This window comes from Scleropages formosus, chromosome 13 (genome assembly GCF_900964775.1).
Source record: "Scleropages formosus chromosome 13, fSclFor1.1, whole genome shotgun sequence".
Classification (NCBI taxonomy): domain Eukaryota; kingdom Metazoa; phylum Chordata; class Actinopteri; order Osteoglossiformes; family Osteoglossidae; genus Scleropages; species Scleropages formosus.
In genome coordinates, this window is record NC_041818.1 from 27381645 (window position 1) to 27399841 (window position 18197).

The 18197-nt window shown below is 51.0% G+C and overlaps 1 protein-coding gene across 5 annotated transcripts; it reads right to left on the minus strand.

The window, feature by feature from the left end:
* Positions 1 to 1991: 1991 nt before the first annotated feature.
* Positions 1992 to 17410, minus strand: arhgef37 (Rho guanine nucleotide exchange factor (GEF) 37). Of its 5 annotated transcripts, none has more exons than XM_029257531.1 (14): positions 17266 to 17410; positions 16939 to 17074; positions 12561 to 12869; positions 12154 to 12277; positions 11574 to 11721; positions 10469 to 10668; positions 10155 to 10285; positions 9284 to 9388; positions 8138 to 8251; positions 7605 to 7922; positions 6235 to 6363; positions 5356 to 5551; positions 4941 to 5110; positions 1992 to 4171 (listed from the first exon to the last, which is right to left on the minus strand). In XM_029257531.1, the coding sequence occupies exons 3-14, from the start codon at positions 12855 to 12857 to the stop codon at positions 3962 to 3964; spliced, it is 2142 nt and encodes a 713-aa protein (XP_029113364.1). In that variant the 5' UTR covers positions 12858 to 12869; positions 16939 to 17074; positions 17266 to 17410; the 3' UTR covers positions 1992 to 3961. The 5 variants fall into 5 exon arrangements, with proteins under 5 accessions (XP_029113364.1, XP_029113363.1, XP_029113365.1 ...); XM_029257530.1 differs by having other exon boundaries at positions 16939 to 17163; XM_029257532.1 differs by lacking the exons at positions 16939 to 17074; positions 17266 to 17410 and adding exons at positions 14645 to 14734; positions 15124 to 15447.
* Positions 17411 to 18197: the final 787 nt, after the last annotated feature.

The following is an 18197-nucleotide window of genomic DNA, read 5'->3' on the forward strand; positions in this document are numbered from 1 at the left end:
CACCCCGTGTTTACCGTGGGAAAGCCTCCGCAGGCTCTGTTTATATGTAAAGATTCAAGCTGTATTAACGTGGGCTGGAGGGAGTGCTGTAAACACCGTCGGGGGGACAGACGGGCAGCGTGAAGGACACCTGTCTGCCGGAACAGCTGTAACGGGCAGGATTAGGTACCCCAAATCCCCCCACGTACAGGGAGGAGGGTAGGGCTGCATTAATGTACAACAGGTGCTTTTGGCACTTTTATTTGCTGTGGGCAAGTTAAGTGGCGCAGTAGCGCAGCTGCCGGGGAGCTCCATGCATTCTGGAGGTTCGTATGGTGACCCCTGACCCCGTCGCTACCCTGGCCCGTGAGCCCGCCCTAACCGTTGACATTTTTACCATACTGCCCCGCCGCGGGACGGCCGTGTGGCGCCGCTGCTCCGACCTTGAGCTCCTGGGTAGGTCGGCGGCCTCGTGACAGGTTTCGCTTTCTTCGCGGTGGCTCCGAGTCTCCGCTTCGCACCTTGGTTTTTTTTTGCGGAGCAGCGCAACCGTGTCGCCATGGTGCTGTGTGACTGCGCGGTTTGGTCACCATGGTTTTGTTTTGTTTTGCATCCTCGTTCTCCATCGAGCCAGTTCCTTCTCCGTCCGCCGTCGCCATGAGAAACCATCTGTCCGAACGCCCAGGACCCCTTTAAAAACAGCCCGACCTGTTGATTGGCGGCACGGCGCCTTCACGCCTGCAACCGCGGTGGTTTTTGGCGCTCGTTTCCAAGGGCAGCGGGCGGTTCTTGGCACTCGATCCGACCAACACCTACGGGGGGTCTGCACATGGCAGCTTTGTCAAGGCGACTGAACCCGGTGACCGTTCCCTCTGAGCTCCTGACCTCAAGGTCAGAGGCTTTAAGCGGCTTCCTGAGCGGTGGTGGGTGGGGCACAGGATAACAGGAAGTGCTAAGCTGCTCAAACCATCACTTGCTATCAGCGCTTTGGCTCTCACGCCCGTCTCACCGGTGCGAACGATAGCGGCGTCGGGTACACGGCTCAAGAGAGAGCCGGATTTACCGAGATACCGACAAGGGGTCACATGGGGGAAGTGCATATTCTGGGTTATCCCAGGGACTTACTTTACCATGAACTTACTACAAGGTGTGTAAGTAAACCAGGGTGAAATGAAATGTCTACAAAATGCTTTGTTTGTAACGTAACAGAATATTCTTACGAAAGCCGACTGGGCTGTATTTTAATCCATCTCAGACACGAAACACAGTACAAATTGAACATTCTTACTTTCGTTCCATCTCCATCTTTTTGTTCGCCGTAGTTTATCAAGGTGCTTTTCCTCCAGCGACCGCACACCTTAGGTTCCCCCTTTTACAACCGGACGTTCTTCGCGGAGCCGCTGAGGTTTGGTGTCGCGGGGCCCTTGGTACAAGAACCACGGTTACGCGTCCACACCCGTGTTCGCCGTGTCACGGTTTACACACGGCGGCGCACGCACACAAGAGCGTTCGGCTTCACGGTCCACTCGTGTGAATTATGAGGAACAACGGAGGGCGGCAGCAGGCAGAACGAGACCCTCGGGTGCTTTGTCTCCAGCTCCCAGGGATTATAACACCTTAAATCAGCATTAATCTTTAATAACCTGGAGGGTTATTAAAAGCATGAATAAATGAAACAGTAGCAAGGTGGTTAAGACTTCCATGTGCTCCATGTTGTGAATGGAGCTTCTCTTGGACCTTAGAGAGCTCACCTAGTCGCCATGGGTTCATCAAAAAAATCTGTGCGCGTGTGTTTTGGGTTTACCCTCAGAGGGTGATCTGCTTGTGAGAGGAAGCGCGGAACCAAACAGACGCGACCGCAGCTCTACATTTTCATTCCGGTCCCAGGAAAATCTGCCTCGTGAAGTTTTTTCCTCCAGGTCAGAATAGATTAGCAGCCCACCAAAGGTGTCTGGTTACGCACGCTGTCCAACTCGACAGGTAAAAATTTCTCCGTTCAGCATTTCCGACAATCAAAATTTTTATTCAATAAATAAATCATAAAACCTGTCTGCCTACGGAAAGGTTAACGTGCGTCTGAAGGGCTGGAAGGAAGCGGTTCACACACGTGCCACGCGACACAAATGAGCGCTCGGTTCTGAGACGCCGGACGTCGGTCATGGCTGCTTTCACAGGAAACGCCACTCGTCCCTTCCGTTCTTGAGAACTTGCATGAAAATTTGAACGTGGCCTCACTCGGCGTCTCTCGGTGGACGTCTGCCTTGTCCACCCCACCCATCCCGGTAACGGATCGGTTTGCCCTGTCCCTTGAGCTCAGGAGGTGCTCCCTTTTCCGCTGCTGTTTTCCCAAAGTAAACTGTGCTTTCGCTCCCCGGAGTTTTAGCCGGAGTTCCCCATGCAGATCTAGTCTTCACTGGGCCAGTGGCAAAGCTCCCACCCACCCCAAAAACCACCACCACCACATCCAGGATGCCCACCAATCCTGCTGCAGTTACAGGAGTGTCCAGCAGGGGGAACTCAACCACAGGGGTCCTCCCACCAGCAGCTTGACCAAACAGCTATTTTTAGCTCATCGAAGAGAAGAATTTATTTATAGCACTTTCAGATCTCTCACTCCAGAACATCAGACGCACCAGGAAGTTTACATTTTCTGCCTGGCAGTGGGCCGCCTTCAGCTCATGTGTTAGTGCGGGCGGGTGCTGAGTGGATGCGCTGTCCGGGGAACAGAACGCCGTCCTGCATATTGCATTACCATGGCACTTGAAACAAAAGTCAGGTTAAAGTAATGTGTGCAAACAACAAAAACTGAACCAGCCTAATAAATGTCAAAAAACAGAGTAAGATTGCGTTCGTTCGGCTCCCTTAGCTCAGACCGTCATCCTTCACATCGATCGGCCTTTTTTATCAAGCATTCGACAGCCGAAAACAGACCTTCATTTATGCAAACGGTGCAATGAAACACTGTTTAGCTTCTTTGGCAATTAAGAACGACATCAAACGTCGCCCCATTTCAGTGAAAATGGAGAAAACTGCCTTTGCAACGTGGAGTAAACAGCTTAAATAAGTTGTACAGTAAAGGGGTACAGTGAATGAGACATGCGCACTAAGCACACACTTTGGCATTCCAGTCACAGCAGAGAAGGTCAATCATGAGGTGAATATGAATATTTCTTGCTGTTAAAGCTGCACAACACAGGAGGATGGGAATAATACTGATTGCGGTAATGAAGGGGTGTGCGCTGCCCCCTAGTGGAAGAGCGGCACAATACACGAGCAAAAACAGAACCCCAGGGAGGATGCTCTCTTCTTGCATTGTTGCTGTGACTTTACACCAGTGCCAACAGCACAGAAGAGTCTCCGAGGTACTCGACTGGAGCTTGAGGGGAAAGGTGTTTGCCACAGGGAATGGCGTTCCATCAGATCAGAGTATGCGGGGAAATGCTGTTGGTGCACAGCGACCGCCGTTCAAGTTCTTTTGTTCCAACAATTATGTTTACATCCAAGCCACTAAAAATAATTCCACGCGTCCAACTTCCAAATGCTGACTGCCATCTTCGACCGTTTCAGTGAAGTTTATGACTCCCTGCCCTAGCGACCACAGCCATGATGGAAATCGACGTTGTTTGCAGGAGAATCGGAAACGTTCGAACCCTTGGGCACTCGGTGCAGCCGGTGAAAAAGCAGCTGAGTAATGGGGCGAGGCGGTAGTGAATCCGTTAACGTTCCCGTGGGAGCGAACCGGGGTCGCAGCATGCAAACGAAGGCCGATCCAGGGCCTCGCGGGCCCAGCAAGACAGCTCAGCAGGACCTGTTTCAAAGCAGGACCAGCAATCATCTCATCTCATCTCATCTCAAACAGGGCCACTCCAGGAGGACAAGCGCCACAACCCCAACCCTGTCAGTTAGTTGTCTTCACAGTCCACACATTGAAACAGAGGTGGGGCCAGAAGCAGAGGCGGAGCCAGACGGTCTTGGGGACGGTCTAGCAGAAAGGGGCTGTGGGAGGGGCTACCACGGAGGGTAACACGGCCAGGTAGTTGGATGGCACGTACCCCCGCCGGCCACGGACCTCCACCAGGCTCCAGTCCCGGTTGCCCCGCTTGTCGTGGGGTTCGAGGACCTTCACCGGCTCGCCGGATCGCAGGGTGACCTCGTGGTGGCTGCGTGCCGTGAAGTCATAGCCCGCGAACACCTGGGGGCACAGAGGGGCCACATCTCAGATAGAGGAGAACAGCGCACGGCATCTAGGGATGTAAAGCCCACAGTACGCATTGCACTGGCCTGAATCAGAAGTGTGAGAAACTGGGTCGAAATCCCAGCAGAGGCAGCGTGGTTTCTTCAGAATCGCTGAATTAAGCAGCTCCTACAACCTTTTGCAGCGAATAAGAACTCGAGTCGTTTCTACGAAGAGTACGGCCTCATAAAGACAAATGGGTGAAGGTGCAAAACTGCACAAGGCGAAAAATCCCGTTGACAAAGACTCAGCACATAAACACCATAATCTAAAAGAAGATCTGAATGTAGTTGTATGTCATGGTGCACCATTATCTATCATCCAAAACCACTTTCCTCTGGGCTTCTTTCAAGCAGCAGTAATGACCAACATTCTTCTCCTTCCTGGAGATCAGCCCTGCCTCTGTGGCCAAAAACAGCCAAGGCTCAGAATGTCCCCCGTTTATGATTACTGGGCATAATTTAATTGCAGTGCATAAAGTTCCAGCACATTAATGTGGTGCACTGCTTTGAAAATGTCAACCAGAAAATGAGTGAGGCCCTCCAAGCCACTTCTAATCATCAGCAATTTTAATAACATGTCAACCATTAGGGAGCAACAGTAGTAAAAAGTCTGTTATTCCATTTTTAACAGCATACGTATGATTTCAGATTATGAGAATGACACACTCCTCAAGTAAAAGGATCTGTGTTGTCACTCCTTGCCACTCGTCCCCAACACCACTCACCTGGAAGCAGGGCATCGCCATGGTGACGAAGGGATGCGACTCGGGGGAGTACGAGTGCCTCCGGATCGCTTCCCTGCCGACTGCGGTGGTGAAATGCGGAGAAGGTGGCACCTCTTTGGTTACCTGGCGATAGCGCACCAGCTTGGAGGATGGCACGTACCCCCTGGGCCCTGGGCACCACAAGGCAGAGGAAAAGCTGAACAGACTGCATTGACAACATGTTGTAGTAACATGAAGCGCCACTAGGTGTCGCCCCTCTCAAAAGAAGTGTTTTCCCTGTAATTCCAAACCACTCAAAGTAATTGATTCTGCTGATTCCTACAGTCTTTAGCTGGCAGAATTGATGACGAGGGCATGTTTTTTCAGCAGTGATAAGACGTTCTGAACCGGAAGCCCCTTAGGCAGAGAACCGAACCTCCAGCATCCACAAGCCAGCGGCGCCGATCGCCACGCGTGTCCATCTCGCTCACGAGGGCCACCAGCTCGCCCCTCTGCAGTGTGAGGTCCAGCTCACGGCTGCCCACCACATGGCGTGTGAGCTGGTAGATCTTCTCGGGGCTGTGCCTTTCCATCAGCACCTGGAGGCGCCTCTGAGAGGAGGGGCTGAGGGGCTGTTGCCATGGAGATGAGGAGGAGCGAGAGAGAAGGGAGTTGCCAATTAGAGCTGAGCTGTACAAAGGTGAGAGAACTTGATGTGCGGGTCAAAGGTGCTCAGTTTGCCCTGACCCTTGAGCTCAGGAGAGGTGAGCAGGAACAAGGGGTGAAAAGCCCTGCTTTGTGTCCAGTCGGTGATTCACCAGCAGAGAATCAACGGCACTGAATATATTCTCGGTGGTAAGAATCACGAGTCGTGAAGCAATAATGACACAATGCAGAGAGGCGATCCATGAATAAGGGACCTGGAATTCCAAGAATCAGTGCAGCTGAGTAATGTGATTAGAATGACACCGGTTTTCATAAAAATAACTTGTAGGTGCAAGTTCAGCAGTGTTTCACCATCCCGCTGGAAGTCTGGTCACCACTGCAGCGGCAGAGCCGAATCTCACATCACGGTCGTACGAGTTAGTTCTCATCGCTAACAATGCTGGCGCAAAGTCTGACGGTCAATAATTTAGGAATATTTGTATAAAATATCTGAGAACACATGAACCAACTTCTAAATGATATATATACAGTATGTAAATGGGTATCATGGAATTCACATTAATCAGCAAAAATAAACAGAAATGGAGGCGTTTCTATGGCACTGTGTCTCCCGCCAACACGTGGGCTCACAATGAGAGGCTTCTCGAACCTGCACAATGGGGGCATTGAGCTCCTCTTGCACATTCTGGAAGATGGCGTCCAGCCTCTTTGCCTCTTCGCACACCGCGGCCGACGCCCACTCCCAGAATGCACTGGGCTCCAGCAGGCTGTGAGGAAGCTGAGAAGAGACAGACGTTTGAGATTTAGAAAAACCGCAATAATTCGGCTTTTCATTCACATTTCTGCAAACTGACAAGTTTAAAAATTAGGTTAATTTTTTTAATTAATACAGACATGCGTCGCGTAAGGACAGGGATACATTCTAAGAAATGCGTTGTTAGGCGATTTCGTCGTTGTGTAAACATCATAGAGTGTACTTATACACACCTAGATGGTATAGCCTCGATCATACAGTGCACTTATACACACCTAGATGGTATAGCCTCGATCATACAGTGTACTTACACAAACCTAGATGGTATAGCCTCGATGCAGTCAAGAGACACAGTAATATTGAGATTTATGATGCTGCTGCCAGCATAACACAGGATACTTTTTTACAGTAAACTTTCTTATAAGTAGAAAAAGTACGCTGTAAAGTAACGATAAAAAGTACAGTACAGTAAATTCATAAACCAGTAACTTGGATCTTTATTATCATTATCAAGTATTATGCACCCGGAGGCGTGGTGGCACAGTGGGTTGGACCGGGTCCTGCTCTCCGGTGGGTCTGGGGTTCGAGTTCCGCTTGGGGTGCCTTGCAACGGACTGGCGTCCCGTCCTGGGTGTGTCCGCTCCCTCTCTGGCCTTACGCCCTGTGTTGCTGAGTTAGGCTCTGGTTCCTCGCGACCCCAAATGGGACAAGCGGTTCAGAAAATGTGTGTGTGAGTATCATGTACTCTACATAACTGTATGTGCTGTACTTTTATACAACTGGCAGCGCAGTAGGTTTGTTTACAGCAGCACCACCACGAACATGCGAGTAACACGTTGCACTACGACGTTACGACAGCTACGATGTCGCTAGTCGATAAGAATTTTCCAGCTCCATTATAAACTTATCGGAGCACCGATGTACATGCGATCAGTCATTAAGCGGCACATGATTGTAGCAGTTCACTGAAGCTGGTCTCTCAGCGAGGGGACAGAACGGAGTGCGACGGATGAGGCCACAGCCAATCAGCACATGCCGCTCTTGCCCCACGTGAAACTCCACTGCAGAGCGGAAAAGAAGGACGAAGCAGCCGAGCCACTTCGGATCCAACCGCGACTGTCAAGCGTTCGACTTAGGGAGCCGCTTTCATGCGCGTCCTGCAGGACACCGCTCCAGTCTATCCATCCCACTTTGCCCCCTGCCTGCCCTTGGACTGCAGCCCCGCCCCCACCGCGTGTGCAGCTGGGGACCCCCGGTCCCGGTACCTCGTGCGTGTAGCTGGCGAACAGCTGCTCCGTGTCGGCCGCCAGATCCCGCTGGAGACAGCTGAAGGCTCCCAGGATGCCCCAGAGCAGCTGCAGGGCGGTGCCGTTGAACTGGGGCAGCTCGGCCACCAGGAGGGCGTTGATGGTGCGGTAGGCCCCCGCCACGGCCTGCTCCTCGTAGCTCAGGCCGCTCTTCTCGCCCAGCGCCTCGTAGTCCAGCAGCTTGTCCAGCCGCTTCCGGATGAGGTTGCGCGGTCCGGCCAGCATCTCGCGGAGGGAGCACAGGGGCCTGTGGACCAGCGTTCGGACCCTGCGCTCCTGGGGTCGAGGTGAGGGCAGAACATTATCCCGTCACTCACGCGGTCAGACCGTGTTAGTCCTTCACCGCTGACACGTCTGCTGTGTCTGTCGGCTCATCTCTGAGTTTTTGAAGATGGATGTGTTCGATGGATGGGTGCGTTCGGGAAGACACGCACCAACCCCTCCCCTCTCCCCCTGTCCTGGAGGATCTCGAACCCATGGCAGACACTCACGAAGGTGGGGTAGATCCATTGCTTGAGAGCCGCTGTGATCTCCCTGTAGCTCACAACACCCCTGTCGCTCCCCAGGTCCAGGTCTCGCTCCTCCGGCCGGCACGCGAGGAACGCCTGCGGGAGGAACCCGGGGTCGAGGTGGGACGTTAGGCTTCTCCTCCTTCGGAAACGCTAATTTTACACCCGTAACCATATCCGGATGATGGATTTTAGACAGAACAGAATCTGGACAAGATGAAGCCGTAACATTTGTCAGTATTTCAAGCTGAGTGTAACATGGCACACGCAGACAGAGTGTGTTTGGAAAAAATAATGAGAGAAGATATAGAAGTGGAACTCAACTGAGTCTCATGATGGAGACCCAGCAAACTGAAAGAAAGAAAGAAAGAAAGAAAGAAAGAAAGAAAGAAAGAAAAAGAAAGAAAGAAAGAAAAAAACTCAGCTCACGTTGGTCTAAGAGAGCACAGACACCAAAGCATCAGTTTTGCACATTGACATGTGTCCAGACCCCAATATTTCCCAAAGGACACCTCCCTTCACCGGCGGAGGAAAACACTGCAGGAAATGGCCTCATGCTTGAACATCCAGAGACTGCTGCACCAAAACCAGACAAATATCAAAGTAAAATGGTCATCCAAGATCAAAAGTCTTTCAGGTCTCAGTTTTGTCCAAAATGTGGTGGAACTAACTCCCTGTGTCCCTCAGAGCTGCTGAATCCCTCCCACATTGAAGGAGGGCCTCAAACCCATCTTTTTGACAGCCACTTCACTCCTGGTCTCCTGAAAGCTCCATAAATGAGTCTAACACCATCTGCTATGATTATCTCTGTATTTGCTATTTGAATGTCAGGAGCTACTGATGGGATGTGAACCAGCAACATGGTGGTGTGAGACACACAAACTGTGTCCATAATCCCGTGTCTGTGTATAAAGCTTTGTCTCTTCCGGACGCACTTTTGTTTACTCCGAGTTGAACACCACTTTAAGGAAAACCTTCTGGACTGGACGGATTTGCTGGTTAATATGTTCAGAAGGATGTGGACCAGCCTCTCAAATAAGAAGTACGAACTCAGAGAGGTTAGTCATGAGTTCCATGAGGTTGAGAAGAAGCGATGCTACGGCCATCAAAAACGCCCTTGCCTCTCACCTGCAGGTGACCGAGGAAGTTCTCCACGTTTTCATGCAGGTCTGTGATCCCTCTCTCCAGGACACAGAAGAAACCTGCCAGGGCATCAAACTCTTCGTCTATTACCTGAGGGAGGAAGAACATTTGGGTGTAAATATGGTTTTATGACCCCCGTAAATTAGGACTTTTGACCTCCTGCTGCTTGGCTTTAGACTCACGGCCCGAGCTCATAGACACAGGCGGATGGGTTTGACCGTGTTTCTCAAAGAGGAAACATGTGAGCGCCGACATGTGGTACTGGAAGACAGCGTTCAAAGGCTCAGCTCAGGTTTTGTGGTTTGTTTTCCCACCGCCAGTTGTGTTTGGACAAGATAAGAAGGCCTGACATTCACTTTCAGACCACGCCAGCTGAAGATGAAGGTGTCAGCTGCGCAACCGGCGCCAATCCATCAAACCCACGTCCGTTTGACACATGAGGAAGAGGACTTGCAGAAGGATCCTGAGGTCGACGCAAACAGAACGTGACCAGCCAGCACCACCTCGACCGTTTGCCAGGAAGGGCGAAATCAGTGAGACTCGGAGCACTTAAAGGTAAAATAAAAGTAAAAGTGGATGCTCTAGTCCTGTTTCTATGTTCAACCACTAACCCTAAACCCTAAACTTAACAATAAACCCTAACCCTAAACCCAAACTCTAAACCTTAATTCTAAAGCTTAACCCTAAACTTTAACCCTAAAACTTAATTCTAAAGCTTAACCCTAAACTTTAACCCTAAACCTAACAATAAACCCTAACCCTAAACTCTAAACCCTAAACCCTAACCCTTAACCCTAAACCCTAACCTTAAACCCCAACCTTCGGAACACCGGGAAAAGGGCCTGCGGACGATCACCTTGGGCACAATGCCCGTCTCGTGCTTGAGGAACTGGCCAAGTCGCGCCGTCTTCTTGGCGATGCTGTGTCCGTTCAGCCGGTTGATCTTGTCCCTTATGCTCAAGGTCTCCGTTTTCTTGTACTTGTCCGCTGTGAAGGACACGCAGGAGGACTTTAGCCCTGTGCGCTGTTACCGGTGCATTAAAGTGGCTCTTTGCCCCAGGAGCCATTCGCGTTATCGCTTAGCGGGTTATCAACACTCTACGAGGTTCCGCCCGAAGGCCTTCGATTCACAAACACCAGCGAGCACCAGTGCCCTCGTCCCGCCCTCACCGACTTCGCGGAAGCGCTTATACTCATTGATCTTGCAGTTCATGTCCACGGCGATGCGGGCGACGTCCTCCAGGGCCAGGTAGGCCGGGTCCCGGGGGTCCGTGTGCTTCTGGATGGTCTGCAGGAGCAGCGGGTAACGGGCGATCCTCTGCACCGGCATCACCAGGAAGAAGGTCGGAGACGAGGCGTTCACCTCCGGCCTGTGAAGGTCACGCGGATTAAAATACGGTTTCGAAAAGGACCGCTTCGCTTTGTTCACGATAAAATTATTTGCTCGTGATAAAATTATTTCTTTCCGTTTCAAATTCATGGACAGCTGGTAGTGGCCACAGCTTGAGGTGGATTCAAACCTGCAACCTTTCAATCTGAATGCAACAGTTCTAACCATTAGACCATGAGCTGTCCCATCCCTTAATGCCTCAGTACCAGCACCGCTATTGTAATATCATTAATATTATTAATATTAATATTTATCAATGTTCAATAGCGTCTTACCGTTACTATAATGTTACTATGATGGTACTATAATGATACTACGATGCTACTATGTTACTGTAATGTTACTATAATGTTACTATGATGTTACTATAATGGTGCTGTAATGGTACTATGATGTTACTGTAACGGTACTATGATGTTACTATAACGTTACTATAATGGTACTATGATGTTACTATAATGGTACTATAATGGTACTGTAATAGTATAATGCTGGTACTTCTATGATGGTGCTGTAATGGTGCTGCATTAATGGTACTACACTGGTTCTGTAACGGTACTTATTAACAATATTGAAATATTGTTGTGTTCCACCCTTGTTTTACGCATGTGGACATATTCGCAGTTTGTGTCTCTACGTCGCTGTGATCCAGTGGTGCTGCTGCTGCTCCTGCTGCTAATTTCACTTCAATTTGTGTATCTCTTGGGTCATCCGGGTGTAACTGTGGTCCAGCTGTAGAGCCTAAATTCCCCCCCACACAATTAAGAGATCCGGACGTCGCCGGTTTCCTCCCTCGAAACAGACAGGAGAGCAGACATGACGTCGAGCACAAGCGACAATGCGGGGCAGTCTTGACCGGGACCCATAATGGAGAAGAACACCTACGCCGAGGCCTTCACCACCTTCACGACCTCCTGCCACACGGCCTCCTTCTGCTTGTAGCTGTTCTCCAGCGCCGTGACGTTGCCGTAGCCGGCCAGATATTCCCTGTAGGCGGCCTCCATGTCCGTCCTCAGGCTCAGGAAGGCGTCGCCTGAAAGACCACAAGGAGCGACGAGGAGAAAAGGAGCAGTGAGAAGGCTGCGAGGCTCACGGCGTCACCACGGCGGTGCGAGCAGGAAGGCGCAGCTGGTAGTTATGGGCTTAGCTGGGACGCGGCACGGCTCTCGCCCGCTCCGGCCCGCGTAACACAGGACCTCGGTCCGTTACAGCTGAGCTTTGTGTGTCTTCTCTTTCTCTGCAGATCTGCGCTAAAGTTTCCACACTAGCCTGTTGGAAAGACCCAAGCTGTTCTGGCTGCGGAGGAGCTCAAGTCTCCAGAACTGCGTTTCCTTCACGCAGATGTTCCGTGTCCCTCTTTTCACCATCTTCTCCCTCCCCGTTTCGCTGACCTGACACCGGAAAATAAAAATCCGCACTCGTGACCAAGATGGGGAAAGCGGCTTCTCCCACCGAACAGACTCACACAGGAGGCTGAGGAAGCCCGGGTTCGAGGGCTGGCCCCGGTCCAGCAGAGTGAGCAGTCGCTCCGAGACGTCCATCACCTCCTGGATGTGCAGGAACATGGTGTCCAGGTTCGCCAGCGGCGGCTGCAGCGGGAGGTCAGGGGAACGCAGGGGTCACGTCATCTAGAGCAACCTTCTCAGCTGGGGTCACACATTCATCTCAAGCTGTAGGACTCAGATGGAGCAGGAGGGTCCTGAACAACTTCTGGCACTAAGATTTCAGCTCCTCAACCATCTCCCTCCTGCTGCCCTGACACCTATGACTCCCGCAGACCTCCAGAAGACTTTGCACAATTTCCAAAGCGTCTCTGGAGCTGCTCTCTCTCACCCCAGGAGGGAGAAGGGAGACCAGGAGATGGACAACTACCTGGACCTTCTGCAGGTTGCTCCGGATGGTGACGGAGCAGAGCCGGAGGTGCCTCAGGTAGTTCCTCTCGGTGAGCACCAGCTCCTCGATGGCCAGGAGCTTCCGCTGAGTCGCCAGCTCCCCGGCAGCCCGTTTCCCCGCCTCCTCATCCTTTACAACTTCCTCCCCGGCCTCCTTCTCAGTGTCCTCTTCCAGGACGTCCACGTCCTCCATGTCCCGTCCCGTCACCTCCGTTGCTGCTACCTCTCCTTGCTCACACTCCGAGGGAGAGGAGTCTGTCCTGGACGGGGTCTCCATGGTGACAGATGCCTGCGAGGGAAGCACAAGAGGGGCACTTCTGAGTCACGGCGGCGGCGGCGGCCTGTGAAGCGGGGTCAAGCGGGGTCAAGCGGGGTCGGGTGGAGATGAGCAGGGCGGGGGAGGGGGCCATCACCCACAGCCACTGTCACACCGACCAGTGTCACACTTGGTAGTTTCAAACTGATGGGGGAAGTGAGAACAGCCCCGCATTGTTGAGAGAACTCTGGGGTGGAACGCTCCGCGAGTGTGTGTGTGCGTGCGTGCGCGCTTTCTGGACCGTCTGCATCCCTTAAAGCTACAGCGACTCAAAGAGCAGCTTCTCCAAAAATTTCCGTCAGACACGAAGGTCACTAGGAAACTTTGTGTCACGCGTGTCTCGCTGGACACGTCGGTTTGGGTGCAAAGCGGGACCTTCGGAACCCGTCCGTGCCGCTGTGAATAAAAACGCGATACACAGCGAATCGGTCGGCGAAGACACACAGTCACCGTTATCCGCAACACGTGGACATGGAAGGAAAAACAGGGAGGTGACAAACACGTAACAGAGGGAACGTGACCAGGAACAGCTGGTCATGTAGGGGTTACATCTGCTGCAGATTTGAATCCCCCCTCCAGCTGTCGTACCCTTGAGCAAGGTACTACTTACCATAAATTGCTCCAGTAAAATTACCCAGCTGTATAAGTGGGTAAATACACACACATACACACATTTTCTGAGGAGGAGGGGACGCACCCAGGACGGGACGCCAGTCCATCGCAAGGCACCCCAAGCGGGACTCGAACCCCAGACCCACCAGAGAGCAGGACCCGGTCCATAAGTGGGTAAATAATTGTAAGTATTCCTTTTGGAGAAAAGGAATAAATGGAACTGCACGCGGCTTTGGACTCCGTATCCACAAACGTGCGAGACGCACGCGTTCCTGCCTGGAAGAGAGCACGGCGGCACAGATATGAGGGACGTGACCCCATTACCTTCACAGCCGGCGCCGGTGCGAGCAGGGAGGCCACGGGCGCAGAGGAGTGTGACACGCAGGTCTGACGCCGTAACTCTTCCTACTGCCCGGCAGCACGGGAGCGTGAGGCCGTGAGGGGGGATGGGTGGGTCGGCTCGCGTGTTTGCTGGGAGGAGGGCAGAGCCGACAACCCCCCACCCCCTCCGCCCCTCTGCCTGGCCGCCTGCAGAGAGCTGACTGACCACGGCAGCTAAATGAAGGAAGTGACGCCCATTTGCCGAGCCGGCGGGGGGGGGGACAAACGAGCGGCGAGGACGCGAACAGCTCAGTACGGCCGAGTCAGTAAAAATACCTCTTATATCCCGTTCTTCTCTCGTAGTGCGACGCCACTGTGTTTCGAGTGAAAAAGAACGTTCAGCTGCAGCAGAAAGAACCCAGGTGGCCACAAAGAAGCCAAAGAGATGAGCTTCCCTCCTCTTTTAATGTCACTTTTAGACCAATATGAGACAGGTGCCCCAAACACACACCGCCTGCTCTCTTCGGGATGAGCGACTCTGGAGGGTCCCCAGTATAACTCGTCGTGAAAATCGAATGAAACCGTCAGTGAAAACGACGACGGTCGAAACCTCGATGGCCAAAACAAAACCTGCATATGTCAGTAGTTTAACTGGCAAAACACTGTAAATAAATGGTAAGATTTATACAAACATCAAAGAAAACAGATGGTAGACAGACAGACAGACAGACAGACAGACAGAGATAGATAGATAGATAGATAGATAGATAGATAGATAGATAGATAGATAGATAGATCTTTTACCATGGTATTACCTGTGTCAAGGTGTCCAGGAACTATGAATTTTAAGTCTCAATTCCAGGTCACACTGTGTGTGACTGACTGCAAAAGAGTCTACTTCTCACCTACAGTAAAACACACACACACACACACACACACACACACATCATCACGAGCTCACGGCTGCGCTCCGTAAGGACGCAGAACTGTCGAGTCACGCGGACAGCGGAGCTGCGACACGCGCGCCGGACCGCGGACCCCACGAGCGCGGAGCGCGCGGACACACGGCGCGCTCAAAGGGCGACGCGGCTTCGGTCGGAGAGCGACGTCGCAAATGACGCGCGCGCTGCCGGATATACAGTGTAGCTGTAACAGTGTAACGCTAAACAGTATAACAGTGTAACACAGCAATGTACCCGCGCATAGAAACACAGTAAATTACCGCAGCGAGAGAGAGAGAGAGAGAGAGAGAGAGAGAGGGTCACACCGCGGCGGAGTAAGACGGGTACGTTACCGAAGGAGAGGAACATGCCGGGATGTGTGTGTGTGTGTGTGTTTGTTTACACAGCAGCTCTTTGACAGATCCAACCTCACGTGGATCGTGGGACGCCGCTCTCTGCGTAGACACAGCGTGTGTTTGTGTGGAACAGGATGGGAGGGGCAGAGAGTGTGTGTGTGTGTGTGTGTGTGTGTGTGTGTGAGTGACGTAGTGCATTTGGTGACACATCCCATCATCCCGCCCTGCCGTCCTGCTGCATCACCAAATCGAGGTCGCGGAACTCGCTCCCGCTCACCTGTCCCTCTCACACCTGTCCTACTACTCACCTGTGGTCGAGCAGGTTCTGGCGCATCGCTCTCATTCCCCGCGAGCCGGTACCCGGCGGACCGGTTCGCGCGCAACCCGAGGGAACGTGGCCTCGTGCCATTGCTAGTATAGAAACTGACGCGGAGGTTCGTAAAGGGGCGGGGGGGCGAGTCTATATATAGGATCGATACTAAACATTGATGTTTTGCTTTTGAATGCGATCCAGAAGAATGGAATCACTTCCTGAATGACTCACTGACTGTGAGCCTAATAGCTCTGCTCTGGTGCTTCTCTCTACCATAAGAATAATTAATAATTGTTTCTGCGTAATTATGCTACAGACGAATCATACCAACAATATTGCAGGAGAAGTGCCTCGAGACACCAGTTGAGTTCCCTCAATATGCAGCAATAAAATCTCTGGCGTCTCCTACTGTATGTTGTCCTGGGAAATATTGACGTGGCTAAATATGGAACTGGCCCGGAAATTCATAAATGAAACAATACGCACTCGGTTGGCCTGCGGTGCAACAGGTACGAAACGATGCCAAGTTCTACCGCGATCCCACGTTTTCATACCAGTTCCGTTTAAACACGTGGTCCCCATAGAGAGACATCGATGTCCATCTAGGACCACATCTCTCTCTTTGGGACACTTGAACTTTGCCAGTTGTTTTTTTTTCCAAAATGCTTTTCGTTCTAGAATTCTACATTGCGGAAAAAAATACTTTTGTGAACACTGGTTGTTAGAACAGACAGTTCACCATGTAGCGTCCACTGGGTCCAAAGTGGCAAAGTGTGGCCAGAGTGGCCATGAGCACCAGGCAAAAAACACATAGTGGGCCTTCAGTGAGTGGGCAGCTCCATCTAAACAGTGACCAAAAAGCGATTTTACTCTAATGTGCCGTTGTGTTTCCCAGGTCCAAATTTTTCTTAAATCACAAGTACACCCCGAAAGTGGTTTACTAACAACTGGTTTACTAACCGAAATATGATCGATTTACTTCAACAGCGAAATTGGAAACCTCAACCATTCAATATCGCTCTGGCGTCAGGGTCCCTTGCGGACGCCGCCGTCCTTCCTCTGGGGTGGACACGTGTAACATGATGTACCAGTGAGCCAGAATATCTACTGTAAATGATCATCACAATCAAGTTATGTCCGTGTAAATTAAGGTACAGACTGCTTTTGTTCTACATTCAGTGAATTAATGTAGTTTATATGTATCTCAAAAAAGAATACAAGGAAGGTGATCAGGAATCATCAATTTTCGGAAAAAGTTTTACGCAGCTGCTCGTGTGATGAACGTTGGTTCATATGGTGGAAAGAAACAAAGTAACTGCACTTAAGAGACACGTCAGGTGTCTCTTTCTGCTAATGTGATGAACACGTTGTATTTTCTATGAGATGTACATCACTTTGGAGAAAAGTGTCACCTAAATGAATAACTGTAAATGTAAATGTAATTAAATAGCAGTTTTATACTTGTGGGGGCACCGATCACAAAAGTCTACTTCGCTCACCGTGGGACATCCTTGGCGCTCCGGTCTGCTGGGGTCCGCAGGACTGCGCTGGGGGCCAACGTGGGAGGGCTGCGCCGGACCAGCGACGGCTGTTCCACGGCGCCGGAATTCACCTGCTTTTCCGCATGCAAAGTTCCTCAAACGCAGACAAGACGCCTTTATCGCTCACACCTTTCGTTTTGGAGCCGCGAGGTTATGAGTGCGATGTCTGGGTTTGAGGAAACCCTTTGGCATCAGAGAGCAGTTTGAGTCATCCTTGGTACCGATGAGACCAATGAGTCTGCGATACTTTTTATTGAACTGAAGTTAAAAAAAGAGTTTCCTTACCTGTGAGGAGTATTAATAGCAGGAGTGCAAACCTTTCGTGATCCTTTAATATCACCGCAAGCGTGTCATTGGCGAGGTGTCACCTGCCTGCTAGGTGTGTTTTTCATCTGTGAAAACCAGAAAGCGAAGCGAAGCTGTCGCAATATGTGACGCAGACCGAGTGTAAAGAAGAGCGATTCGAGTGCAAGTTAAAGACTGCGGAAACAGGAAATGTCATATATTCTTTCTTGTTTACTTTACAACTCATTTTATGTTCTCGCCCTACTTGGGCAAAATCGGTGTTTCCTGTCTGACCCGTGAGTGTTTTATGCAGCCATGCTAATGTCTGCAAAAAAATGTTCTCGTGCACACAATTTTTTTTTTTTTTTTTTTGTGGGGGGGGGGGGGGGTTCTATGTGTCTTGCAAATTCTTCAAGGAACAGGAGGCAGTTTTTTTTATTCTGTTCAACGGAGATTCTGAGGGAACCCGACTGGGATTGGAGCACCGCACGATTTTCCTTTAGGCGCTTTATCCCCTCCGTTGACGAAGTTCCTTCCGGACAGTTTTGAAAGCAATTTAAACTTGCACAAGGCATTTGGTATGCAAATCCACTGGGTTTGGTTTGGAGCGTATGGCAGTGGAAATATTGCAGTCTACCATGCTGTTAAACCCCTGTCACTATGGAGGCCATGAGCACAATTATAACTCGACATTTTAACTCTGGACGTCCACCTGCAAACGATTCTGCAAGATCTCAGCAAAACTTCAAACTCACTCATATCCAGTCCAGGCAACTAATAAGTAAATAAATTTCAGTTCGTGTTTTGAACACTGTCAGACCAGTAGTGCGAACTCGCTACTTTTCATAAACCTCAAAAGGTCATGACTGGAGGAGCAGAATGAAACTTTGAACAAAACTACTTTGCCGTTCTATATATAATCTAAATTCGTG

Excerpts from the sequence above, each read along its gene's own strand:
- arhgef37 (XM_029257529.1), bottom strand. The coding sequence starts at position 15,336 with ATGTGTCACCAAATGCACTACGTCACTCACACACACACACACACACAC. Across the intron at positions 11,722-12,153 it reads GGGCTTCCTCAGCCTCCTGT|GCGACGCCTTCCTGAGCCTG; the intron begins GTGAGTCTGTTC and ends GTGGTCTTTCAG. Across the intron at positions 10,669-11,573 it reads AAGGTGGTGAAGGCCTCGGC|GCCGGAGGTGAACGCCTCGT; the intron begins GTAGGTGTTCTT and ends TGACCTTCACAG.